At 55.9% G+C, this 26,151-nt stretch overlaps 2 protein-coding genes across 2 annotated transcripts in view; both read right to left on the reverse strand.

Annotated features, from left to right (window-relative positions):
- Window positions 1-842: 842 nt before the first annotated feature.
- LOC147828454 (histone-lysine N-methyltransferase PRDM9-like) lies at window positions 843-14,450 on the reverse strand. Its single transcript, XM_087209947.1, is given in 11 exon segments — window positions 843-1,609; window positions 1,611-2,532; window positions 4,212-4,405; window positions 5,916-5,983; window positions 6,203-6,474; window positions 6,582-6,683; window positions 7,235-7,391; window positions 9,244-9,293; window positions 12,057-12,164; window positions 12,449-12,572; window positions 12,830-14,450. Coding segments are annotated over 11 exon segments (2,277 nt in total). The 5' UTR covers window positions 12,926-14,450; the 3' UTR covers window positions 843-1,425.
- Window positions 14,451-21,076: 6,626 nt separating this feature from the next.
- Window positions 21,077-26,151, reverse strand: part of LOC101711027 (WD repeat-containing protein 19) — a 31,663-nt gene continuing 26,588 nt past the window's right edge. The window contains exon 11 of the mRNA XM_087209894.1: window positions 21,077-21,255. Within this exon, the coding sequence (XP_087066020.1) occupies window positions 21,085-21,255 (171 nt within the window). The 3' untranslated portion in view covers window positions 21,077-21,084. The remainder of the gene's footprint in view (window positions 21,256-26,151) is intronic.

Below are 26,151 nucleotides of genomic sequence, written 5' to 3' on the forward strand. Positions count from 1 at the left end.
TATCAGAAGAAGAAAAGAAAGCAGACACCGTGGATCTCGGGATGGGCACTGCTGTCAGTGGGCCTGCCTGGCCCCCACACCCCTCTGCCTGAGCACAGCGGCCTCACTGCACCCCAGCTCAGGCCCTAGTTAAGGGTCCCCCTTGCCTGTCTGCGTCTGTCCAGGTGTTGTGTGTGGTGCTGGCCCTCGGAGGGGAGCAGGCCTGGCGCCCCTCCTGCACGCGTGTTTGTCCTCGTGGTGCCGGCCTCCCTGTCCCCTGCCTGTACATGGGTCCGAACCTTGCCTGGTCTCACGTCAAACAGTGGCCCCCACCCTTCCTACTGCGCTGGGCCCCTGCAGTGGCCGGCGTCCCCGGGCCCCCAGCTGCTGATCCTCCCCCACGCTGTCCTGGCCCATGGCTTCCAGCCCCCGGCTGGCCTGAGGCCCACCGTGTACTATTGATGGCTTTTTAAATGTCTTTCAAGAAATAGCTTATCTTCAGGACTTCACATTGTCCCAAACAACTGTTTGGTTGGTTTATATTTATTTATTTATTTATTTATTTATTACTTATTTTCTTTGGTATTGGGGATCGAACTCGGGACCGTGTGCTTTCAAAGAACCACTGAGAACCACTGAGCTAAATCCCCAGCCCCTGTTTTTATTAGTTTTCAGCAGAGTCTCACTGTGCAGCTCAGGCTGGCCTTGAATTCACCGGGATCCTCCTGCTTCAGCCTCCCGAGTGCTGGGATGACAGACTTGCACTACCACGCCTGGCCTCAAACAAGTGAAATTTACAGAAATTATACAAGCCAGCTCTGTTTTCCTCAAATATTAACATCTCGCAGCATTTCATTTTCGCGATAGTTTATTTCTTTAGGAAAACCAAAGCAGATGTACACAGCCGTAGCACACACAGGCACTGTTGCACACACAACCCTCCAGCACCAATACAGATGCACACCTGCATTCCTAACGTGCACACACACATTGCTGTTTGCCTTTCACTGCAAAGGCTGTAGAAGTTGAGGAACAGCCTAACAGGGTCCAGGAGAGACCAAGGGAAGAGCATGGTGCCAGAGGGGAGGGAGACGCCCACTTCCCAGGAGGACAGAAAATCTCCCGCCAGCACCCAGTTCTGTCTCAAAGCCCAGGTTGCTTTCCCTGGGCCCCAAGAACCGATTCCCCAGTAACTGAAGCAGAGTGACGCCAGGCTGCGGTCTTCTTGGGGTGGAGGTCCTGAGAAGTCCCAAGCTGAGTGTGAGCTCCCTGAGGCCCTCCTGGGCTCCTCTGCCCTCAGCAATTAGGGAGCAATGCATGACTGGCCTTGGTGTTCAGATTTATACCCAGAACAGTTTATTAGAAGAGGGGGACAAGAAAGTCCGGGGATGGGAAAAACCCTTGAACACTCACGGAAACGGCCCCCCTGTTCTACCTCATCTCTTGTCAGGACGGTGGAGGATTTGTAGAACTGGTAAAGTCTGGTCCCTTTGCACTGGGGGGGGGCAGTGGTCGCCTCTGAGGACCTCTTAGAACTGGGGTGTGGGGTGTGCAGTGGCTGCATGGTTCTCCATGCCCGCTCCGGTGTGGTTGTACTGCTAGTGACTTACTCTTCCTGCAAACACAGGGCCTCACCCGTGTGTGTCCCCTGGTGCCGGATGAGGCATGACTTACGGCTAAACCCTCGCCCGCACTCCCTGCACACATAGGGCTTCTCCCCTGTGTGTGTCCGCTGGTGCCAGGTGAGGTGTGGCCTCTGTATAAACCCTCGCCCACACTCCGTGCACACGTAGGGCTTCTCCCCTGTGTGTGTCCGCTGGTGCTGGGTGAGAGATGACTTACGGCTAAACCCTCGCCCGCACTCCCTGCACACATAGGGCTTCTCCCCTGTGTGTGTCCGCTGGTGCTGGGTGAGGTGTGGCCTCTGTATAAACCCTCGCCCGCACTCCGTGCACACGTAGGGCTTCTCCCCTGTGTGTGTCCGCTGGTGCTGGGTGAGAGATGACTTACGGCTAAACCCTCGCCCGCACTCCCTGCACACATAGGGCTTCTCCCCTGCTTGTGAGCCCCGGCTCCTGCTGACAAGTGAGCCATCACCGAGGCGGGGCCCACTCCCTCCATGCTGGGCTCCTGCAACCTGTGAGACTCCCTCTCCGGGACGCCCTGAGCCTGTGTCCCCTGGATCCACGTCGTGGCCCGTCCTGAGCCCCACCTCCACCCCTCCCTCACGCTCCCCAGACCCCCCTATATGTCCTTGGGGTGGGCTGGGAGAGGCCCTCGAAACCCCTCTCTGCCATGTCCTTTGACGCGCAGGGCTGGACCTTCCTTGGACCTCTCGGCCTCCGCCTTCGTTCAGGCTGCTGGATGGGTCGGGGTCTTGCAGCTCCCCAAGCTGGTCCCGCAGGCGGGGATCCTGTGGATTGAGGTTTTCTCTTGCAGGTGTTCCTGGGGGTATCTGAGAGGGGTGACTGCGTTTGACGTGCTGGCTGAGGGATCTCTGACTGGAGAAGGCCAGGGAGCAGGAGGGACAAGGCTGGACGTCCGCCTTCCGTCCTGCTGAGAGAGTCGTTTGGGTCAGACGGGTGTAGGCCCGCTGGGTAAGGCCGGCCCACCACCGGGCTTCACGTGCTGACACGCAGCGTCCGGCCAAGTGCTCCCTGCAGTGCACCTGTCCGTTCCGTCTTACTCACTGCGTCGTGGAAACCCAGACGGCCCACGTCAGGGGCCTTTCCTACGTGTCATCCGGACTGGGGGCTCCCAGGGCAGCTTCGCCCCAGGCACACATGGAGCTGCCAGCCTGCAGCCCCTACTGCAGCTGTCTCCGCCCTCGTTTCCCTGGCCGTCCTCTGCCACAGCCCTTCCAGACACAGCCTGCGCTGTCCCTTTACCCACCGAGAACTAACAGTGCTTGATGACTCCCATACGGGTGTCCTTAGTGGCTTTTCCCGAGAGGGGTCAGGCTCCTATGAAGTTAGGGTCCGCCCAGCCCGGAGACGCACGGTTAGAGTGCGTGTAAGTCTGAGTGTGAGTGTCCCCCGCAGAATGACATTTCATGAGGAGCGCCCTTTGGTTCTCCACCAGGAAGGAGAATCCACCCGGGACAAGGCGGGACTCTGGGTCGGGCGGCCCCCACAGGCCAGGAATCGCTTCTCTGCTGCGCCCCATGTCACCAGGTACAAATGTGTCCCCCCTCAGGTGAATCCACACCCGGCCCATTTCCCATCGGGGGAAGTCCTGTTTCAATGCCTACCGCGTAGCAGGTGACTTCCCTGCTGACTTCGCCCTCCCCTCAGCCATTAGTCACCCTGTCACCCAGAGGCTGGAGCAGCCCCGCAAGGGCGTCTCACTGCGGCCCATTGTCCAGCACAAAGCGCAGCGTCCTCTTAGCACAGAGAGCGTCCCGTCCCTCCGTCCCTCCGTCCCTCCACGGCCGCTCCCACCACCACAGCCCGGGCAGGAGGCGAGGGCCCCGCGAGGGAGTGGAAGCACTGAGAGCCCAGAGGCTGCTGAGAGCCTGCCCTTGGGCCTGGCAGCCTTTCGGCACTGTGCTTCGTGGGACATTTGTGCACGAGATACTTCAAGATGGAAGCAGAACAAGGGTTTTAAAGGATAAAAACTGTTCCTCAGGGTCTAAGGCCTGCGAAATGAATCTTGGTTTGAAGTCCCGTGGACCCCTGACTTAGGAACACAATCTGTTCCCCAGGGCTGGTTGTAACTCAGATCTGTCAGTGGAGGCTCAGCCCCTCCACAGCCTGCAGAGCCTCTCCGCTGCCCACAGGCAGAGCTCAGGGTCCTGAGAGACCCCGGCCTGGGACTGCTCAGTGAGCCCCACACGGGAGAGGACGCTGTCCTGTTCCTTCCAGAGCGCTTTAGGGTTCAGTCTGCACCTCAGCCCATCTGGAAGCACGAGCGGCCAGCACTCATGTCGTAACTCAAGACTGGTCCTCAAAACTAAAATTGCAAGTCAATACCCAAGTTGTTTGTATGTCAGGCTGGTCGTAACTCGTGGGTCTGCTGTACATGGTTAGAAACTGTACTGCCTCTGGACTGCATCTCAGCCTCCTTAAGAGTTGAAGAGTGGGCAGGGGATTCAGCGCCATGGGGCCGCTGCCTGCCTCTCCAGCACGGGGTCCCAGGTCCCATCCCCAGTCCTCCTCAGAAAAGGGTTGAGGAGGAAGTGCCCGAGGAGATGCTTCCTTTTCTCCCAGCGTGAGGGCTGCCGTGCCGCCTACCTGTCCGAGCTGTGTGCTGCTGCTTCCACTTGCTGCCCCATTTGATGCCCAGCTCCTCGCCGTACTCGTCCCCGTACCAGACGAACAGCTCGCTGCCCGGCCCGATGGGCTGGCAGGTGCGGTAGAAGATCTGCCTGTGGTACTGAAAGGCCACGAGGTTCTGCTCCTCCTCATCCCGGGCACAGTTCACGTACCTGGGGTGGGGCCGCAAAACGGGCAGAGACCAGGGGTCGGTTCCGTGTGCAGCCAAACCTCTTCCTGCCCAGGTCTGGTCCACACGGTCCTCGCTCGCTGAGCTGCAGGCCCTCCTCACGCTGCTCACGCGTGCTCCAGGGTCCTCCCGGGTCCTCCCCTCCCGCAGCAGCCAGCACTGCACGCCCGACCTCAGACTTCCTGCAGCTCCAGTGGACGTGGGCGCAGTGACCCCTTCCCTTCTAAACTTGACAGCCGCTTCTGGCTCTCCCCATGGAGGACCCTGCTTCTGGAGGGGCCCCTGCCCTTCTCCCAGGGCCCAAGTCAGCTTTGGGGAGTTCTCCCCACCACCCGTCCGGGGACCACGCACCTCCCCCGGCTTCCTGCACAAAATCCTGTTTGCCTTAGCATGACAGTGAGGCAGAGATGCCGGCAAAGCCCAGCCTCTGCCCTGAGAGTCTGCCTGACCCTGGGCGGCAGGAATGCGACCCGGGTCCCCCCCAGGCGGCAGAAGAGGTGGACTGGGCAGCCCATCTCTGGACAGCTGCTCCTTTGAGGAGAGGGCACCCTGTCCCGGGGCGGATGCAGCTCAGAGCTGCAGGCTGGAGAGGAGTTTGATTACACCCCGACATCCCGGGAGCACAGGCCGCCGTTTCCCGCAAGGCAGGATAAGAGCGTGACTCGGGAAGAGCTAACTGCCTTTGTCTCTTGTTTCCCTAACTTGCTGGCTACACACTACAGATTGTAGGCGAGGGACCCTCCTGCCTTTGTGTTTTTGCTCAGCCAGTTTGGACACAGAGCCCGCTGGGCGGTGTGCAGCCCTGAAATACATGCTCCCGAGTCCCACTGGGTCTCTCCCACCTCTTGGAACTCTGCGACAGCAACAGGAACAGTGACCGCGTGTGCCTGTCCTCTGTCCGCTGACAAAACCAGAGCCCTGGGGAGATCAGGGGCCGCTCGGCACAGGGGCCCCGGCCTGCTGCAGCTCACTTCTCCCAGGCTTGCTTAGAACCCAGTGCCAATGTCTTTGCGGCTCAGAAGACTCAGCCGTCCCAGCCTACAGGTCCCTTGCTCTAGCTTGTCCTGCCCCTCTGCACTTCCTGAAGAAAAACAGAAGTTCCGGGTACATATTCCTGTATGGGAACGCCCCGTGCCTGCTCTGTGCCCTCCGCAGGGACGCGGGCTCTGTCCACGCTCTGAACTGCAACACAGCAGAGGCTTGGTAAATGTGCAGTAAAGTGAGTCCAGGGTCAGCGATGAAGCTGGGCTCTGCAGATTTATCCAGGGACGGAATTGTGTCTAGCCTGCAGATATACACCGTGAGAAAAGGTGGCTTGTGGTAGGTACATGGTTAGTTCTTTTTTCTTGACTATTCACGACGTGGAAGAGCAGAGAGCAGAGGAAAAAGAGAAGAAGCCGACGAAAAGCGGCGAGAGAGCAAGGGCGAGCAGGAAAGGAGCTGGGCGCTGAGGGACAGGGGCCCCGGTAGAAGCGGACACGCACCGTCCTCACCTCATCCAGTTGGCCCGGGACGTGTCCTTGCCATCCACGTACTCATAGCAGTGTCTCCCCTTGGTGACCTGCGTGTCGGGAGAAGCAGGAAAGTTGGCAGTCTTCCGTGGCGACGCTCAGCTGAGCCCTCGGCAGTCTGCACACCAGTCGGGACCACACCCTGCACCCCGGCCGCCGTCGGCACAGCGCAGTGGACTTTCCTGTCCAGCCGGGCGGAGGCCCCAGGGCTAGCATCCCGCCCGCCCGCCCGCGTCCGTGCTGCAGGAGAGGCGAAGGAGGGCGCTCACCATCCAGGCGTACCCGCTGCGGCCTGCCTCCTCATCCTCTGTCAGCTGCCCCTCGTAGGGGCCGAAGTGCAGATCCAGCGGCAGATGGGAGGCCTCATTCCAGACTCCGAGCCCAGCCCCAGGGATGCTGGACGGCCCTATGCTCAGCCCGGGGGGCAGACTGAGCACGGCACGGTCTGCAGCCCCCTCGGCCACCGCACTGTCCTTCACAAACGCAGGGGCCCCGTGCACGGCACAGCTGTCGATGAAGTAGTTCTTGCACTTCTCACAGTCTGCGGTGAAGGCAGGGGTCGGGAAGGGTCCCGCTGTGAAGAGCTGCCCACACCCCGTCGTTCCCCTCAGTCCTGGACCCCAGGGGGCCAGAGTCAGGGCCGCTTACACAGGTAGTCGTCGTCCTGGGGCTCGCTGACCTCTTCGTACGTGCGACACTTTCTCTCCCGCAGGCTGTACACCTTGGGTTCGATGCCCTTCCTCCTGGGCTCTAATTAGAGGCCAAGAACAGCAGAGCAGGAAAGCTGGCCGAGGGCGGCGTTTGTCCTGTTTCCTCAGAACAGGCGGAACCTCCTCCCACCCACCCTCGTGTGTCCCTCCTCACGCTCCGCTCCCTGCTCGGCCTGTGGTCCCGCTTCCCGCCGTGCAGGCCCCACGCAGCCCACAGGGCAGGGAGCGGCCAGGCCCGAGCAGCCACCTGGCCAGACAACACGAAGGAGGGGAGCGTGGGTGGGGCACCCTGCACGCACCTGTCCGTTGTGCCTATTTTGCTCAAGGCTTTCAGGTGACAGAGGACTGTGAACCCTCCCCCTTCTTCACTGATGAGCATCGCAAGGCCACAGGGTTTCTGACAGGCGCCCGAGTGCACAGGGCCCCCGTGCTGGTAAATACCCAAGCCCGCGCCTTGAGAGTCAGAGTTCTTCGCCAGCCCCACGGCTCAGTCCAGCCTGCGTCTGGGCCAAAGTGCACCCCACCGAGCTGGCCACCCTCACGAACTCCGTAGAGGGCCGAGGCAGACTAAAGTGCAAAAGCGCTTCTTACCCGATTTTCCTCGCGAGCGCTGTCCGGAGTTCCTTCCTGCTCTGGGAGAGGACACGGGAGGCTCTGTCTCTTGTGGGCCACCTGTGTCCTGCAAACTTGCTGCTCCTGGCGATTCCTTCAGACGGGGGTCAGCACTGAGCAGCGCCCTGGGCCTTCCCTGTAATGAGAGAAGCGTATGTGAACAGCGTGCGTGTGTTTATTGTTCAGGGTGCGCAGCGTGATTTGACAGGGCGACTCCAGTTAATACTCCACGACCCTTGCAGCTTCCTGGGGTGTCTGAATACTTCTGGGCAGTGGAAGAGCCCCAGGGGGTCGCGAATCCGTGACTAGTACCCTGTCCAGAACCCTGTCCTGTCCCGGGGCTGTCCACCCCCAGCTTTCTCTCAGATCCACACAAGCGAGACGGAGGGAGGGCGGATACTTGGGAAGACCAGTGAGGAAGTGGAGAAGCTGTGCGAGGGAAGGGGGTGCAGCTCCCCGGGAACTGGGGGGCGTTCTCCATGAAGCAGGAGACATTCGATGGAAACGCCGAACAGCGGAGACGGGACAAGACACGCCTGGGAATGCGGTGGAGGCCCGCGAGGCCGGGCAGAGCCTGAGGAAGGGCTGGCAGGAATGCACCCGCACGACCGAGAAAGCCAGGCTGCAAGTTGCAGAGCGCCGTGTCCTGGAAAGGACGTTTGCTTTGGAATTAGATTAATTGCTTCCTGTACTGATCTTGCTTGAAATTCACTAAGTCTCCTCAATTTCCCGGTCCGCATAGTGATGTAAGTGGTAGTTCTTAATGTGATCGCGAGTGGGAAATGTAAGCACGTCCACCACGGTGCTCCGTGAGCTACTGGATGTGGAGTCATGCCTCACTCACTGCCCTGATGTCAGTTCACCTCCTCATCCACGGCCACAAGGGAAATGTAACTCACACACTTAAGCCCTCCCTGAGCCTGTCAGCGTGCGTGTTTGCAGCTTACTTTGAACACACCAAGGGGCCTCCAGGGACCTAGGTTTTGAAGCAGAGTCAGGGATGGACCAGAGATCACAAGTCCAGGTAGCGGCTGAACCAGTGATGCCAGACAACTGAGGGGTTGCCAGAGGTAGGAGCTGCTCCTCCCTCCCACGGAAGGAGCCTCTGCAGTCCGGTCTAGGAAGATGCCTTTCTCCTGAGCGGTGTGTGACCTCTCTGAGGTCCTGACACCTTGTCATTTCTCAGGCATCAAACCTGAAACTCCCCGGGGCTGGAGCTGCTTCCTCCTACGGAATGGGCGCCTGTGTGGAGGCTGGGGGCTCTGTCTCCGACCCAAACAGTACGCCGGCCGTGAACCTGGAAGCTTCCCTCAGTGCCTCAGCACAGCCCTCACCATGGCACAGCAGAACAACCGAGGCTGGAGTCATCAGGCGGATGGTGTACCGGGGAGACAGCACCACTCACCACACGCCAGAAGTTTAATGAGCTTGCAGCTGCTTTGGAGAGGGCATGGTAGAGCAGACCGTCGCTGGCTGGGGGCCAGGGCACAGAATGGAATACTTCTGTGCCTCAGCTTCCTCCTCTGTGACATGCTGACGGTTTATTACCTACCCTATAGTGTTGCTGTAAGGTTCAATGGGCTTATTCATTTAAAACAACATCTGAAATATCACAAAAACAAAAGTGGTAGCGATCACTGTTTCTGTTCTTATTCGTTCTAAAAATGACAATGACAGCTGGGTGCAGTGGTGACGCCTGTCATCCCAGCATTCGGGAGGCTGAGGCAGGAGGATTGCCGTGAGAGTGAGGCCAGCCTGGGCTACACAGTGAGCTCAAGGCCACCCTGAGCTACATAGTGAGACCCTGTCTCAAAAAGAAACAACCTCCCCAGGAGGAGCCCAACACTGAGGAGCCCAGACACTGTGCGGAAGATGTCACCAAAGGGAGGCAGCTGTTCCAGCCTGCTCTGCTCCTTCTCCTTCTCTCGCCTCTGCGTGCGTGGGCCCAGAAGGAAGTTTCTGGCCAGTAGGGCTCGGGGGATACTCACCGTCCGGCGTTTGCTCTGCTCCGTTCGCAAGGCCACCCGAGGAGTTCTGACTAAAAGATGATGAGAAGTCAGGTTTAGGTTGGTAAATGTTTCCAGACTCTGGGATGCTTCTTACTGACGGGATTCAGAACCGCATAGTGAAGACCCCCAGGATGATCCATGGGTCACATGGCAAGGTTCTGAGGAATCCCTACAGCCTTTTCGTCTGTGAAGTTACCATCACTCACTTGCTTTCAGTGCCTTTAAAGAACAGACAGAACCCCATTTCTACTCCACCTATGTTTGTAAGACATGGGTGACATTTATTGTAAAAAATGGAATCAATTGGACATTTAGGACAGTAACCCTGAACAAACTCCAAACAGAAGGAAATCACCTTTCCACGCAGGGGTCGTGTGGAACAAGCTCACATCTACGCTATACCCAGCTGAGAAGTCAGAGCTCAGGAAGGGGCATGCGGGCCCTCTCTCGCTATTTCTACTCAACATAGGCCCAGGAGTCCTAGCCAACAACTCGGCAAGAAAGGGAAATCAGTTCTCCCAAATTGGAGAGGAAGAAGTCGGTTACCTTCCTTCGTTCATGCTTTCACGGAAGACATAATCTGACACACAGAAAACTCTAAAGGTTCCACCAGAATTCAGAACTGACAAATGAATTCAGCCAAGTTGTAGGATACAAAATCAACACTCAAAAACCAGGTGTGTTTCTATGCAGTAAAAACAAACACGAAGGAAACTGAAAAACAGAATTCCACCTACAGCAGCATAATAGAGACTGAAATACTTAGGAATAAACTTAACCAAGAAGGCAAAAGACTTGAATACCGAAACTATGAAACATCGCTGCAAGAAATGAGAGGAGACAGAAACAAATGGAAAGATACCCTGTGAAATGTTCATGCTGCCCCAGAATGATCCACAGACCCAATGTCATCCCTACCCAAACGCCAATGCCGAATTTTCAGAAATTTTCAAAAATCCAAAAATTTGTATGGAATCTCAGTGGATCCAGAATGGCTAAAACAGTTGCTGTTTTAAAAGACGAACCGAGTTGGATGCCTCCCACTTCCTGATTATAAAGCTATAGCAATCAAAACAGTGTGATGCTGGCACACAGACAGACAGGCCAAAGCAGGAGAAGAGCTGGGCTGGGAGTTTAGCTCAGTGGTTCCAGCGCCTGCCTTGCAAGCGCAAGGTCCTGAGTTTGATCCCCGGTACCCAAAAAAAAAAAAAAAAAACTACAGTCAAAGAAGCAGAAGAGACAGGTAAAGCAATCTTCACGCACATGATCAAGGGCACCAAGACCATACAATGGGGAAAGGACAGTCTCTTCAGGAGACAGGGCTGGGGAAGCTGACACCTAACATCATATGGGAAACCGGGAGACCAACCTGTATTTTACTCTAGATGCAGTTGTACCTCCACACGTGTGGGTTCCACACTCACCGGTGTAACAAAGGCAGATCAAAAATATTGGAAAAATGCACATGTACTGAAAATGTAGAGATATTTTTCTTGGCATTATTCCCTAAAGGATACAGTGTAACAAGTACGAGTACTCACAGTGGATATATATTGAATTAGGTATCATAAGTAATGGAGAGATGACCAAAGTGTCTGGCAGCTTATATGCCAGCACTCCATTACTTTATAGGAGACTTCGGTATCCTCAGAGTTTCATATTCTTACCGGGGAATCTCAGAACTAAGAATACCAGGAGGGAACAGGACAAAAATTAAAAATGGATTAAAGACCTGAGCATAAAACCTGAAGCTGTTAAACTGTCAGAAGAAAAAAATGGGGAACTCCTGATGACCTTGGAATGACTGGTGTTTTCCTGGATATGACACCAAAAGCATCAAGAAACAAAGGCAAAAATAGACAAATGGGGTCACACCAATCTTAAAAACTGTGCAGCAAAGGAAACAGACAAGCGAATGAAAATGTGACCTACAGAATGGGAGAGAATATGGAAACCATATATGAGATAAGGGGTTTGTATCTAGAATTTACAAAGAACTCCCATGACTCAGTAACAGCAGCAACTATGTATCTTTATATAATATGTTAAGCCATTCGCTCTTCCAAGATATTTAATCCAACAACCAAATTATTATATCAGTGTTAGGGAGAGATTTGGGGACAGGCTTGTCACTCAGTTAAGGTTTCTTCAGGGCTGGGGATTTAGCTCAGTGGCGCAGTAACCTGCCTTGCAAACGCAAGGTCCCAAGTTCGATCTCTGGTACTCAAAAAAAAAAAAACCAAACAGTTAAAGTTCCTTCAATTGCCTTGTGATTAAAGTTCAGTGAAAATGTTCTTTTCGAAATGATAAATTAAAAACAGAAATAGTGTGGGGCTGGCCTTGGACACCCTGCACATCCTTCCTAATTCAGTCTGATGTCAGCATTCCACCACAACTGTTTCCAATCTTTTTATTTCTGTTTCAAAATCTGAAAACAAAAATGGACACAAAATAAAACAAGAACTAAGCTACTGGAAAGCCACCCCCCAGCCCTTCTCCTCCTCCTGTGATGGTAACTGCTCTGGATTTGATGTTTCTTGTTCACAGATTTTAGGTGTTTCCACTTATTACTGTACCTGTAGTTGTATACGTACGCACACCACGCACATACATAGTTTCTCCTTTAAAAACTGCCCACAAATAGCCTCTTACTGTATGTATGGTTTCGCATATTGCTTGTTTGCCAACACATTTTCCAGGAAGCTTGGATTCCTAGTTTCCTTCTGAGACATTTCTGAGACTCCACTCTGGCCTCACTTCCGGAGGTGACCTGTATGTCCTCCCAGCCTCACCTTGCTGCCGAGGCGTCCACTCTTCATCAGAATCCTCAGTGTCATCCACCAGGGGGTTGCTGGTTCGCCTTCGTTGACACATGAAAGCCGGCCGATGGGGTTTGAGACCTGGAAGGAACAAAATCTTCCTCCTGTAAGGGAGGGGCTGGGAGGAGAGACAAAAGGCAGTGGCAGTGGAAATGACAGAGGCCAGGTGGGCAGGGGAAGTGGACATGGCCTCTCCAAGTGTTGGAGCAGGGCTCAGCTCTGCACTGGGCAGAACAACGAAGTTCCCTCCAGACTTGACTCCGTGTGAAAGGGAGCTGTGCACTGCCCCTAAGGCAGAGCTGCAGGGACATAGGGACCGGAGGCCTCCTGTTTCCAGGCTAGTCTGACCCAGGATTTCTTGTTACCTATAGAAAGCATCATATTGTAGTTGTTTTTCACATTCCTGTAGCGTTTTTTCTCAAACTTTCCCATCCTGGCCCATTCTTCCTTGGAGAAGTATCTGGAAATGTCCTTGAAAGCATCTTTGACCTGGAGAAAAGAGATTCCGTGTGATATGCCAGCCCACCTCCCAGTCCTCCTCTCCTCCACTGCACCTGCGGGGCCCAGCCTGGCTCCGGGTCTCTGTGAGGCAGACTGACCGTGCTTCCCCCAGACACCTGTGTGCCCTGAGCAGCAGTTGTCCCCATAGCCTGGGCCACACCCGCACCCCCACCCCAGGGTCTGGTCCCCACCTCCCTCCGCAGACCCTGCCTGGGCCAGGCCTGGCCTCCCCAGCACGCATCTACCTTGGGCTTCTGCCCGGCTTCCGAGGAGCCCTCCTCTGGGCTGTCTTCCGAGGAGCCCTCCTCCGGGCTGTCTTCCGAGGAGCTCTGGGCACTCATGGAGCCCGGACAGCGGCCAGGGAGGTGCAGGCACCTGTGGAAGGACAGGAGCTGAGGGCCGGGCTCTCTGCTGGCCCCAGAACGGGGGGGACCTGGGAAGGATGGCCTGAGGGTCTGGGACAGGAACCCAGGCAGAGGAGCCCCTTCCTTCCTCTGTGCATGCCCAGGGGTGGTGTGTGTACATCTGAGTGCGCTGCAAAGGTGTGGAGCACTCCAAAACAAACCGTAAGCCTAGCCTTGTCCTTACCCTATCCCAAACCTAACCTAACCCCAACCCTAACCCCTAGCCCTAGGCCTGAGCCTAACCTAACTAGCTCTAAATCTAACTGAGCAGGAGGGGTCATCCACAATCCTGTGAGGTTCCAGGAGCTGGGGTTTCCACCTGGGGACTCCGGGTTGGGGGCAGTGTGTGGGCCTTGGCGGGCATCCGTGGTCAGGGTGAGATGCGTTTCCAGGTCGAGGTGATTGGGGGAAATTCAGGCTGAGGCTGAAGAAACGAGGGTTTCTGAGGTGGGCATGGTGGTGCACCCCTGTCATCCCAGCACTCGGGAGGCTGAGGCAGGAGGATCGCCACTGGTTTGAGCCCAGCCTGGGCTACACAGTGAGTTTGGGGCTAGCCTGAACTACAAAAGGAGACCTGCCTCAAACAAGCAAACCCTAGGGTTTCTTGGGGGGAGGTTGTGGTGGTTGCTGGCACTGAGATAATTGGGGGATTTCTTATAGGGTGATTTTGGGGTCTATAGGGCTGAGATAATTAGGGTTTCTCAGGAGGGAGTTGGTTGGGGGTTCCTTGGGTTGTGGTCATTTGGTGTCCTTGGGCTGAAGAAATTGGGGTTCCTCAGGTTGGGGGTGTTTGGGGTCCTTGGGCAGTTGGCATTGGTTGGTGTTTTTTGGGTGGAGGGCGTTTTGGGGTTCTTCAGGCCGAGGGAACTGCGTCACAGGGAGGACAATATTTGGGATCCCTGAGCTGACAGAATTGGGGCTTCTTCGGTAGGATGTATTTCCCTTCCTGCTGAGGGAAGCGGGCTTCTCAGAATGACAGAAGTGGGGTTCTTGCCTGGGGAGTATCGGGGGCCCCATGGGTTCAGGGAGTCGAGGCTTTATGGGTGGAGGATCTGTAGGAGCCCTAGAACTGAGAGAACTAGGATTTCTGTCGGTGGGGAGGGGCACGGGGTCCCCGGGCTGACAGAACTGGGTTTTCTCTGGTGGGGGATATTGGGGGTCCCTTGTGCTAAGGAACACGGGTCATCTTGGAGTGACGGAACTGGGCTTCGTAGCATGGGGAATGTCGGGGTCCCGTGGACCGAAAGAAAGAGGGTATCTTGGGGGGACGTGGGGTTCCTGTGCCTACAGAATCGGGGCTTCTTCGGAATCCCGGGGCTGGTGGCGTTGGGCTCCTGGGGTGGGAGATCCTTGGGGTGTCCGGGCTGACCGGGGCCCTCGCGGGCAGACGTTCGGGGCCTCAGGCTGGGGACTTGAGGTTCTCAGGGAGGGTTGCGTGGGACTGGGGCTCTGGGCGGGCTGTGGGGCGTCGCCGGCTGAGGGCTTTGGGGCTTCTCACGCGGGCCGGAGCTCTCGGCGGGTACTTGGGGTGCCCGACGCCTTGGGGCTCGGCGGGGCTGTGGGGAACTCGGCTCCCTCAGCTCGGGCTCGCTCACGGTGGCGTCTGAGGACCTGGGGCTGCGGGGCTGAGGTGTTCGGGAGCCCGGGCTGGGGCGGTGGGCGCGGGGCCTCAGACAAGGGTCGGGGTGTGGGAGGGAGACTCGGCCGCCCTGGGGCCCGCGGGCCCCCCGGGGTCTCTGCTCTCGACCTGGGGCGCGGGAGGGGTTTGGGCCCCGGGCGGGGGGGACCCCGGGCGTTGGGGCCCCCTCTGGGGCGGGCGGCGGGGCTCGAGGTCTGTGGGGCGAGGGACTTGGGAGCTGCCTGGGCTGGGGGTACTGAGTTTTCACCTGAGACAAGGAGGTCGCGCTGAGGGTCGGAGGCTGCTCAGAGGCGTGAAGCCGGTCCTGTCAGGGTGCGGCCACGCTCCTGAGTGGAGACCACTGGGCGCCTCAGAAGTCACTGCGCAGGATAGGCTTAGACGCAGCCAATCAGCACGGAGAACAAAACCGCCTCACCAGTGGGCGCTCGAGACCCCATTAGAGGGCGGGGCAAGGCCTGTCAGTCACCGGTAACCCCGTACTTGGTCCTGGTGGTGGGTGGGCCCTCATTTCCCCGCCCTGCGGAAGGTCCCGCCCCCCACTGCGGTTGGCTACTGGGGACCCAGGGGCGAGGCCACCAGGAAAGGGGCATGGCCTGGTGGGGTCTCAGGGCTGGCACTGGGGCGAGCCTAGAGCGGGGCGAGGCCCCAGACCCAGGAGGGTGGGTTGGACTGAGGGAGTCAGGGATGAGGTGACGGTCTAGGGCAGCTGAGGCTGGAGGAGCGGCAAACCTCCCGGCCGTGCCTCGACCGCACTCCTGAGAGAAGGCGGGGTGTCCCTGCCCGCACGTCCCGTCCTGAGGCTCGGCCACGGGGCTGCAGGCTCCGGGAGTCACCGTGGCGAAGTGCAGGGGGCAGAAGCGAACTCCGTGTGCAGACTCGGGGCCGAGCCAGCTCCCCCAGAGCTCGACGCCCGCCCCCCACCCGGGTGCCCAGCGCCTTGGGCAGGGCGCGGGCCCCACCTCGGTCCGGTGAGTCCTCCCCACTCAGCCGCTGTGGGTCTCTGCTGGTCCCCACTGGGCCCTGGGGAAACTGAGGCACGCGACCTCGGGGAGGGTCCCCTAGGCCCTGGCCTCCTCCGCGCCTGCAGACCCTGAGACACCAGGCGGTGTCCCCGAGCCAGGCCCTCCTTGCCCTGCCGGGGGACAGACTCTCCAGCCCTGGGAGCGAGACCCAGAGGGAGACGGCGAGCGGAGGAAAGCACAGTGGGGCCACAGAGGGGCCGAGGGGCGCCGGGAGCAGCTGGGGCTCAGGGAAGCCGCGTCAGGGAAAGCGGAAAACAAACCCTGAGAAGACAGAGGTGGTGACAGAGAGAAGAGCAGGGACGGGTCGGGCTGTGAAAATGACAGTGAAGACCGCGGAGTGACACCCTTAACAAAACACGAGGAGGCGCCGGGCAGGGGCGCACGCCTGCCATCCCGGCACTCGGGAGGCTGAGGCAGGAGGGTCTCCGTGCGTTCAAGGCCAGCCTGGGCTGCATGGCGAGGCCCTGCCTCAGCAAAGGAAGGGAGGAACGAATGGGAGCATCCGCACAGCGGCCCGGGGGCCCGCCTGCGAGCCCGTCTGCAAAGCTGACTTTGCTAGTCAATCTCTGCCGGGAGGGAGGGATGGGAAACCGCCGGTCTCCTCTGGAACGTGGGTGCCAAGCCTGCTGCAGAGAGCCTGGTGTTCCTTCTGTTTGGTTTTGGGGTGTGTTTTTGGAGACAAGGTCTCACTGTGCAGTCCGGGCTGGCCTCAAACTCTCAGAGATCCTCCTGCCTCAGCCTCCCTGGTGCTGGGCCGACAGGCGCGCCCCCACGCCCGGCTAAGCCTCTGGTTTGTAATCAGCACCTGGACTCAGGCTGGAGCGCTGCCACTCCCACACAGATGGAACTGGAGCAAATCATGAAAAGCAGGTGTCCTCTGGGAGTCCATGCAACAGCCTTGTAAGGGGAGGACCTGACACTGTGCCCTTCTGCCCATCGTGGCCACCAGGGCAGGGCTGCGGGTGGCTTGTGACTTGCCTAACTGAGGAGCTGTGGAGAGCCTGACCTGTACCTCCGAAGAGGAATCTTCTTGGTGTGACCCCTGCATCACAGCTACCCAGGATGGTCCCACGCCCCAGCTTTATTTCTTCTCTGAGGACAAGGTCTGCAGTGATGGGGGTGAGGACTGTGGACCACATCCCCATGAGCAGAGCCTGTCTCCCTGCACTCACCCTTGCCCCCGACGGTACCTACCGCCACGGGGTAGCTTGAGTAAAGTTGTTTTTTGGTACCAGGGATAGAACTCGGGTCCTTGCGCTTGCGCAGCAGGCGGCGAAACCACTGAGCTAAATCCCCGGCCCACTGAGTAAAGTTTTAAGAACATGAATCAGACCCTGTTGTCATCTTGCTGCTTCCCACTGAACTTAGCACAGAACCCAAACCCCCTGCTACAGCACACAGCCCATCCCGCAGGCCGAAGCCCAGCCCCACCCACTCAGCCCTTTCCCCACTGTGCCTTGCCCTCCTGGCAGGCCTGGCTCTCTCGCCAGCCCACCTGGTGGTTCTTGCAGCTCCTGTTCTAATCATAGAACATTATGACCTCCAGCTCATCCGGAGCTCCCCTGAAACACAACCCTCAGAGCACCTGAGGGTCTGATCCTTCAAACACCAAGGCCCCTCCTGAGCCCTGCTGTCCCGCTTCCTCACAGAATCCTTTTCCCTTACTTCACTGTGCTGTGTCCAGCTCTGTCCCAGGCGGCAGACGTGAGAGACGGTGCCTACCAGGTCTCTGGAAGCCTCCAGATCACTCATGCTATGCCTCAGATGGGCCTGAACCCCTGCAGCCAAACTGTCTCTGTAATGGCCATCTAGTCCCATTCAGATCGAGGCCTGGAAATGCGCAGCAGGCTGGATAAAGTGTGTCTCTGTTGTTGAAGCTGGGAGGGTATTTATTATGAGGACATTGCCAGGGTTGGGCCTGTATCTCAACTGTAGAGCACTTACCCAGCATGCCAAAGGCCCTGAGTTCAGCCCTGGGGGTGGGGACTTGCTAAAGGGAGCATGGACCAAGAGGACCAGGCCCACTGTTTGTTCCTTCCATGCCTCACGTAAATCCCTGCCTTCCTTGAGCTGCAGGCCCTCAGGTGTACAGTGCAGATGGTCCTTATGCGCAACCTGCTTGCTTCTGACCTGTCCCAAGGAGTATCAAGCAAAGCATTACCTGGAGGTGCCCTTGAAATCTGTGATGGCTTTACAGGTCTCCCTATCACTATAATGATTTTTCTTCCTGGATAAAAGTTAAGCAGTGGAAATGAAACTAAATTAAAACTAACCCACCTCGTTGATGTTTGTTTGACCAGGTAACTTCAGTGCATTTATGCAGAAGGAGATCTTTGAACAGCCAGAATCCGTTTTCAATACCATGAGAGGCCGAGTGAACTTTGAGACCAACACAGGTAATCCCAAAACTCGTCAGGATCCGCCTGGGCTGCACCCTGTGAGTGAGCAGCCACGGTGTAGACCCAGCCCTGACACGGCCTGTGTGTCCCGTAGAGCTCCTGGGTGGCTTAAAGGACCACTTGAAGGAGATTCGACGATGCCGAAGGCTCATCCTGATTGGCTGTGGCACCAGCTACCACGCCGCTGTGGCTGTAAGTGTGCCACACTGGGTCCGGGGCAGTGCTGGGATTAGCGGCCTGAGTGCTGTTGCACACTGGCCTCTGAATGCAGCACAGTGCTCACACCCATAGCCACAAGCCAGCCTGGAAGTGGCACCAACATTTCCTCTGCAAGCCTCTCCCACTGGGACAGCAAGGCACTGGTGCACCTGGCGGGGGGTGACTGAGGGGCAGGGGCCTGGTCGTGGTAATGACTCTCCGCCTCTCTTTGGGCCCTTGCCCTGGCTCCAGCAAAGCATGCAGAAGAGGGGCTCTCTGTGAGTGACGCTTTCACAGGGAGCGCATCTCTCAGGTATCCGGTAGGGGACCTTTCTCAGCACATGGTATGCAGACAAGCTGTGATGCCTTTACAGTGCCCGCCACCGGGTCCTGCCCTGTGCTCTCTGCCTGTACCCCTTCAGTCTGTCCCTGCAGCACCGTGTTACACGCAATCCCTCGAAGCCCAGCTGCCCTGCGTCTCTGCGGTGCCCAGGATGGACTTCAGCCTCTGTTCCTTTTGTCTTCAGACACGACAAGTGCTGGAGGAACTGACCGAGCTCCCTGTGATGGTTGAACTTGCCAGCGATTTCCTGGACAGGAACACACCTGTCTTCAGGGATGATGTCTGCTTTTTCATCAGCCAGTCCGGTAAGGGAGCCTGCAGGTAGCACGGCCAGACTTGCAGTAGCTCATCCCCAGCTTTTCTCTCCGCACCATACCACATGCTGGCCTTCCTTCCTTAGGCATTTAACCCTTGCAGGCATCAGCTACTGTCACCATTTTTGGAGAGGGGTGTGAAAGAGCTGCAGTTGGCCTGAGAATCCAGATCCATTGTTTTTCTGTCTCCTGCCCTACGGCTTCTCCCTGCTCCTGCCATCCTGAGTCTAGTGCTTTAAGGACCATAAACATTTGCTGGGTTTAATTTAGTGGACAAAAAAAATCTCATTCAAAATTCTGCTGGATCGAGATTCACATTGAGGACTCAGTGGGTCCTGTGCCCAAGCCATGCAGTCCCCCTGGTGCAGTGCCCACACTGCCCAGCAGGGGGGACGCTGAGTCACTGCTCGGGTTGGGGGCTTCCCCTAGGAGAGGAAGCCCTGCCTGGGTAACACTGCACAGTTAAGGGCCTTTGCCCTCACTTGGTTGAGCCCTGGGTCCAGAGGTGATCCGCAGTCACGTGCTCTGGAGTGCTTTTGAGCTTTAGAAGGATTTTTGAAACACTGTAATTATGAAGAATTCCAAGTTTTTGTAAAAGTAGAGAAATTCACATAATTCATCATCTGGTCCTAGCAATGATCAATTCAGCTAATCTGTCCCAGCCATACCCACATTATCCTCGCCCCTGAAGACACCACGCCCTTTTCTCCACAAACCTCAGGATATGTGAAAAAGATCCAGATGTAACCACAGGTTATTATCACATCTGAGAATTTGGCGTCATGCTCCAGTGTGTATAGGGGCGTTTAATACTGTTTCCATTTTCAATGTTCAATGCCATTTCCATTTCGATGCCAAGCTAAGTAAAACCAGAGCAGACACAGCCACCGTGTGGCCGGCCGACCACCTGTTACCTAAGGACTGCCATGCTCACCTCTGGGTGGACCATCCCACCAGAGCCAAACGATACTTCGTGGGTTGGCAGGAGCCGTTAGTAAAAGAACGGCGATGGAGTGCAGCGTGGCGACTGAAGCCTGTCACCCTAACTCTGTGGGGGCGGGGGTGGGAAATAGGGTCCATCTCCAGTATGGGAAAAAAGGAGATGGATTTTATATAAATATAATAGTGTCAGTCCTTGAGGCTCTACATACAGGGAAAAAACTTACCAAGTAACTTCAAGGCCAGCCTGAGCTACATAGCTAGACCCTGTCTCAAAACACAAAAATAAAACCAGGGGGGCCGGGGATTTAGCTCAGTGGTTCCGGCGCCTGCCTTGCAAGCGCTGGACCCGAGTTCAATCCCTGGTACCAAAAAATATATATAAATAAAACCAGGGGCGGGTCTGACGAAGGTGCTGCCCTGCCCTCCTGGTTTCCCTGCCATCCACCTCTGGTGCTGGGCAAGGCTGGATGCGCTGCAGCGTGCTGAGGAGTGGAGAGAGCTGGCCGGGCAGCCCTCGAGCACCGACCCGACCCGCACTGCGAAGCGCTTGGCTGAACACAGCCCCCAGCAGCGGCCTCCGAGGCGCCTGTGAGGAGCACCCTCAGAGACCCATGTGCATTCCAGTGGTTTTGACCCTGTGGTCTGGCTCCTGTTTATCTGGGTTGAATTTTTAAGACTTAGCGCAGAGTTTGCCCGGGTTGTGCATGAACCTGTTTAAGTAGCTTTATTGGAAAGGCCACTTTGAGGCCTCAGGAACTGTTTCCTTTCAAACACGATCTGTTTGAGGAACACCGCGTCGAGGTGTTCTGGGTGTTCACTGCTGAGTCTGTGGAGCCTCGAGTCCCGACCACGCAGCTTAGGGGTGTGGCAGGGCGCGGCCAGACCTGCAGTCAGCTGCCGCTCAGGGCTGGAGGGAGCTTCCCCTCGCCTTGTCCCAGGGGCGGGACAGGGTCAGGACGTCCGGAGAGCTCAGGACAGGACGAGCTGGGCTGCAAACTGCAAGGAAGCCTCAGTCTGGAGCTGAGCGGGCTGGGCGCGGGCGGGGCCGTACTCGGGCGGGGCCGTGCGCGGTGCGCTGAGGCCCAAGGCCGTCCCTCCCTTCCTTTGTCCCTCCCTCCCTGCCTCCCTCCGTGCAGGCGAGACCGCGGACACGCTCCTGGCGCTGCGCTACCGTGGGCGTCACCAACACCGTGGGCGGCTCCATCTCGCGCGAGACCGACTGCGACTGCGGCGTCCACGTCAACGCGGCTCGGAGATCGGCGTGGCCAGCGCCAAGGTAGGGGCCTCCCCGGGCGCCTCCTCCTGTCCCCGCAGCGCTGGTCCGTGCCGTCCCTCCGCCCACAGGCCTACACCAGCCCGTTCATCTCCCTGGTGATGTTTGGCTTGATGATGTCTGAAGACCGGATTTCGCTACAAAACAGGAGGCAAGAGATCACCCGGGGCCTGCGGTCCTTCCCCGGTATGTTCCCCAACTCCCTCTGCGCCTCTGCAGCTGCAGTCGTAGGCCTCGGCCCTTTAGACGACCGACCGCCCGGCAGCCACCCTCCTCCGCCCGCCCGCCCAGTGCTGAGCCCTCCCAGCCCCCACGGACCAGGGCCGCTAGCCCCGCACTGCAGGGGAACAAACAACAGAATTTGTTGCCAATAATAAACTTCAGGCTTTGGATCAAAACTTAGAATTTGGGAAAATTGTATCTACCACCACGAGCTTCACCACTTCCTGACTTTTCTGATGAGATCATGGTGGCATGGTTTTTTGTTTTCGGTTTTTTTTTTTTTTTTTTTGGTACCCGGAATCAAACTCGAGACCTTGCACTTTCAAGGCAGGCGCAGGAACCAGTGAGCTAAATCCCCAGCCCAGATCATGGTGGTTTTAACAAATGTGATTTCTAAGATGTATTTTATAATGAAATGTGTCCATTTTTAGAAGATGTACGGTTTAATTTGAAATCAGTGACTGACTTTCCTCCTGTGTGGACCACAGGGCTACGGAGAGAGCGGCAGATAGCTTCCAGTGCCCCGATTCCGCTGCTTACCCCAGTAAGGCTCTCAGGAAGCACTGAGAGGCATTAGCAGGCCTTGAAAGTCCAAGCCTGACCTCAGTGCACTCCGACCTCCACCGCCTGCATCCCACACAGAGCCTTCTTTGCTTAGGGTCACTGGTTCACAGAGTAGAGTATTTCGGAGGACAGCAGTGAATCCCCAGTGAAGAGGTAGGTGCACGGGCCAAGGTATGGGCAGAGGGACGTGGGCTTCCATGCTCATCTGGACAGATCACCCTCCAGGATCCTCCAGGCGTCTTTAGTGTTGTTGCGGACGCTGATGATACAGGCAGGATCGATTCACATCTCCAGTGATGATCCCTTTAACCTTAACCCTCACCTAGGGTTGGGGCACAGAGCTGAAAGTTCCAGCCTGCTGATTCTGCCTCCATCTTTCTGGTGACCCGGCCCCATCTTGAAGCTACCGAGGAGCTGTCAGCCAGCAGTTAATCGTTAGCACCTGTCACTCTAAGAGTCCAAGGATTTTAGGATTATATGCCGGGAAAGAGAGATGAAGACAACGTACATATTTCACAATCCCTGGCCTTTGAACTCAGGGTGGTAGGAGATTCTGACTGCTGTCAGAAAAAGTGAGGAGCTGCCACACACTGCTTCTCAAAGGGTGCAGTGGAGACAGGGCCTGGGTGGGTGCACTTTTAGCCCCCAGTAGTTCTGCCGCCAGGCTGGGATGCTCAGCTGCAGTGGCCAAGTGTACTGGTGAACGATGCATATTCAACATCGTCTCCACACTAGTCACTGGCAAAGAAAGAAGCCTTTAGGCTATTGCTGGCACAAGTGAATGGCCCCTGTGTGGCCCCTTGGAGGCCAGGACTCCAGCTGTCTGCAGCCGCCAGGGAGGAGCCTCAGTCCCTACAGTGTTTCCATGACCCAGAGGAATGGCTCCGGGGAAGGAGAGATGTTTCCTTCGATGGTCTCATCGGGGCAATGACATGGGTTTAATGGTAACAGTAGACGCGGGTCTGCCTCGTGTAGTGCAAACATATATTAAGGAAAAAAGAAACGGATCTTACCTGAACATAAGAAAAAATTGAAATAGCCCAGAGGATGTGATTTCGTTTGATAGGTCAGCTGGAGCGACCCTCTGGAAGGTATGAAGGCTCTAAAGTTGAAGGAATGACGAACCGACTAGCAGAATAAGGGTCAGTCTGTGCTGGCACAGTGGTGTTGTCCATGGTGACGGGAAACCATGAGTCTGGCTCACCAGGAGGAAGGAGGGAGACCAGTGCTGACTTTGTATCCAAAGTGGGGGGCTGTGTGTGCGACTGAAGAGATGGAGCTGTAGCGCCTGGGGCTGGCCTGAGGACCCTGAGCCAGCGAGCCAGCGGCGGTGTGTGCTCGGGACAGGAAGCCCTGGCCCTGCCTCGCCATTCCTGCCGTGACGGGTCCATGCACCCATTGGCCTTTCAGCCCCAAGCTCCTGCCTTCCCGAGTTATCCCTCTCCCCGCTTCCCTTCCTCCTTTCTGGCTGATCTGCTCCAGCCCCTGTCTGCCCAGGGTGATACTGAGCTGTTGTGTTTTTCCAGAAAATTAAAGAGATGACCTACATGCATTCGGAAGGCATCCTGGCCGGGGAGCTGAAGCACGGGCCCCTGGCACTGGTTGACAAGCAGATGCCAGTCATCATGGTGATCATGAAGGATCCTTGTTTTGCCAAATGCCAGAATGCTTTGCAGCAAGTCACAGCCCGCCAGGTGAGGCCTCTGCTGGTCCGGGGTAGGTCTTCTTTTGTGTCCTCTCATATAGTAGCAAAATGAGGGCGCTTGCTGGGCCTCTAAGGGCACCAACCCCATTCACGAGGGCTCCACCTTCATGGCTTAATCACCCTCTAAAGGCCCCACTTCCAATACCATCATATTGAAGGTTAGGATTTCAACATACAAATTGGGGGTGCAGGAACAAACACAGACCACAGAAGAAGGTACAGTTTTTTAACAGCTTGTGGGTCTGGAAATGACTTTATTACACTTCCAAGGGTCTACCTAAATATAGAATTCTAGGTCAAAAAAATTTTCCTTTCCAAATTTTAAAGGGAAGACCAGTATCATCTCGTTCCCAGTGTTGCTGTTGAGGAGTCCAAAGTCACTCTGAGGAGTCCTTGTAGGTGACCTTTTATCTCCTGTTTGTTCCTTGTGTTCTAAAACATCACGTGGTGCCTCAGGGCTCTTGTCATTGAGAGCTGATTTGAGCCAGTAACTCATGCCCTTCAGCAGAATATTCTTACAGTCACCATCTCTGCCGTGGAGTTCTGTTTCTCTGGCCTCTCTAGAATGCCTGTTAGAAGTTGAAGCCCTGGATTGACCTGTGCATTTGTCCTTCCTTTTGTCTATCGTGTTGTCTACTAATTGTGAAACTTACTCCATTTTATCTCCCAACCTATCACTAAGATTTTTCATTTCTGCCAACATAATTTCCCAGAGCCCTTTGATTTGAATATAGAAGTATTTTATAACACGGTTTTAAAAATTAAAGTCTACCCTACCATCACATCTGGCTTTTATCTCACGCACTTTTTCTGTTCTGGGGCACCACATGCCTGTCTCCTTGGGCTCCTCTCGGCTGTGAGTTTCTCACCTTCCCTGCTTTGGTTGACCTTGACAGTGCTAGGAGTACTGGCGGTATTTTGTCCAGTGTCCCTCGGCTGGGTTTGTGTGATGCTTTTCTCGAGGTCAGAATGGGTTTTTAGGAGGAAGACCACAAGCAAAGAGCCATTGTCATCACTTTGACTCCAGGATACACACTAGCAACAAGTCTGGCCACTCCGCCACTGAGCTTGATCATCTCTGAGGCGGTGTGCCAAGTTTCCCTATGATATGGGTACCCAACCTACTTCTGTACTATTTTGTTGCTCAGATAGTTCTCGCTCTGGTTACTGGAGGCTTTCAATGGCCTTCTGTGTCTGACATACCCCCATCATTGTGTGTGCTTGTGTGGTTTGGGGGGTTTTTTTGTTGTTGTTTTTTCCAGTACCGGGGATCAAACTCAGGACCTTGTGCTTGCGTGGCAGGCGCCGGAACCACTGAGCTAAATCCCCAGCCCAGTGTGCTTGTGTGTTAAAAAAGAGAATGGAAGAGGAAAATGGAAACAGCTTTTGTAAATGGGGAGGGGAAGAAGGGTTGAAGGGAAGGGGGGGAAATGGGAAAAAAAGAATTGAGACATATTATGTACAGGTATAAATTCCCTGTGATGTGTGATCACTAAGTATGGCAAATAAGTACTAATAAAATGATTTTAATAATTAAAATCATTAAAAAAAAGAGAATGGTGTAGAGTAATGACACCACCCAGTGCACAGGTCCATGTGCAGTCCATGGGGACACCACTATAATAAAAATACACAGGACTTGAGGATCCCTCTGCTGAGGATTCCCGAACACTTTATCCAAAGCCCCAGTTATATCTCTGAGACCTGCCCAGGGATGCCGGTCTGCACTGCACCTCATTTAGACAGCAGGAGTCCCGGGACACAGGAGAATTAAGTGATGCGTCCAGCACCATGGCTTGAATGTCCCATAAAACCCATGTGCTGAAACTACGTCTGCAACACAGCACCAGTGAGCACCAGTGATGAGGTCTCGAGGGCTCCACGGTCATTAGTTACTACAGTCCGCATCTTGGGAATGGACTCAGCATTGGTAGAGCAGGTCAGTTACAAACATCAGTCATACTGAAAGCCAGCTGCATGTGGTAGGTGGCCCTGGCCTTCACCACCAGCGTAACATGGCTACTGTGCTTTCTTAACTTCGTTTTTCCTTTTTGGTGCCAGAGATCAAACTCGGGACCTTGCACTTACAAGGCAGGCGGCGGAACCACTGAGCTAACTCCCCAGCTCTTAACTTTTTATAGTGATTCACTTCAGTGATTCTTACAGAGAAAATACGCAGGATAATAACTAATGTTGGAGGGAAACTTCCATTTTATTTTATTTTTTTGACTCTTGAGACAGGATCTCACTATGGAGCCCAGGCTGGCCTAGAACTTGCAGCAATCCTCCTGCCTCAGCCTCCTGAGTGCTGGGATGACAGGCGTGTGCCACCAGGCCCCGCTGGAAAACTTCCATTTTAAATGTTACATTTTGCACTCCCTATTCCATTCGAGATGGTTCCATCCTGTATTTGATGTTAGTTTCTGAGTTCCTACAGCAAGTGGACGTAATGGGAGGTAGTTCGGCATAGTTTAAGGGCCTGAGTCCCTTGGCAAATCAACTTAGCTTTTCTGAGCCTCTGGCTTTATCTGTAAGATCAAAG

Source organism: Heterocephalus glaber, unplaced genomic scaffold (assembly GCF_053883595.1).
Source record: "Heterocephalus glaber isolate CG9 unplaced genomic scaffold, H.glaber_assembly_v1.0 deba00001072, whole genome shotgun sequence".
Classification (NCBI taxonomy): domain Eukaryota; kingdom Metazoa; phylum Chordata; class Mammalia; order Rodentia; family Bathyergidae; genus Heterocephalus; species Heterocephalus glaber.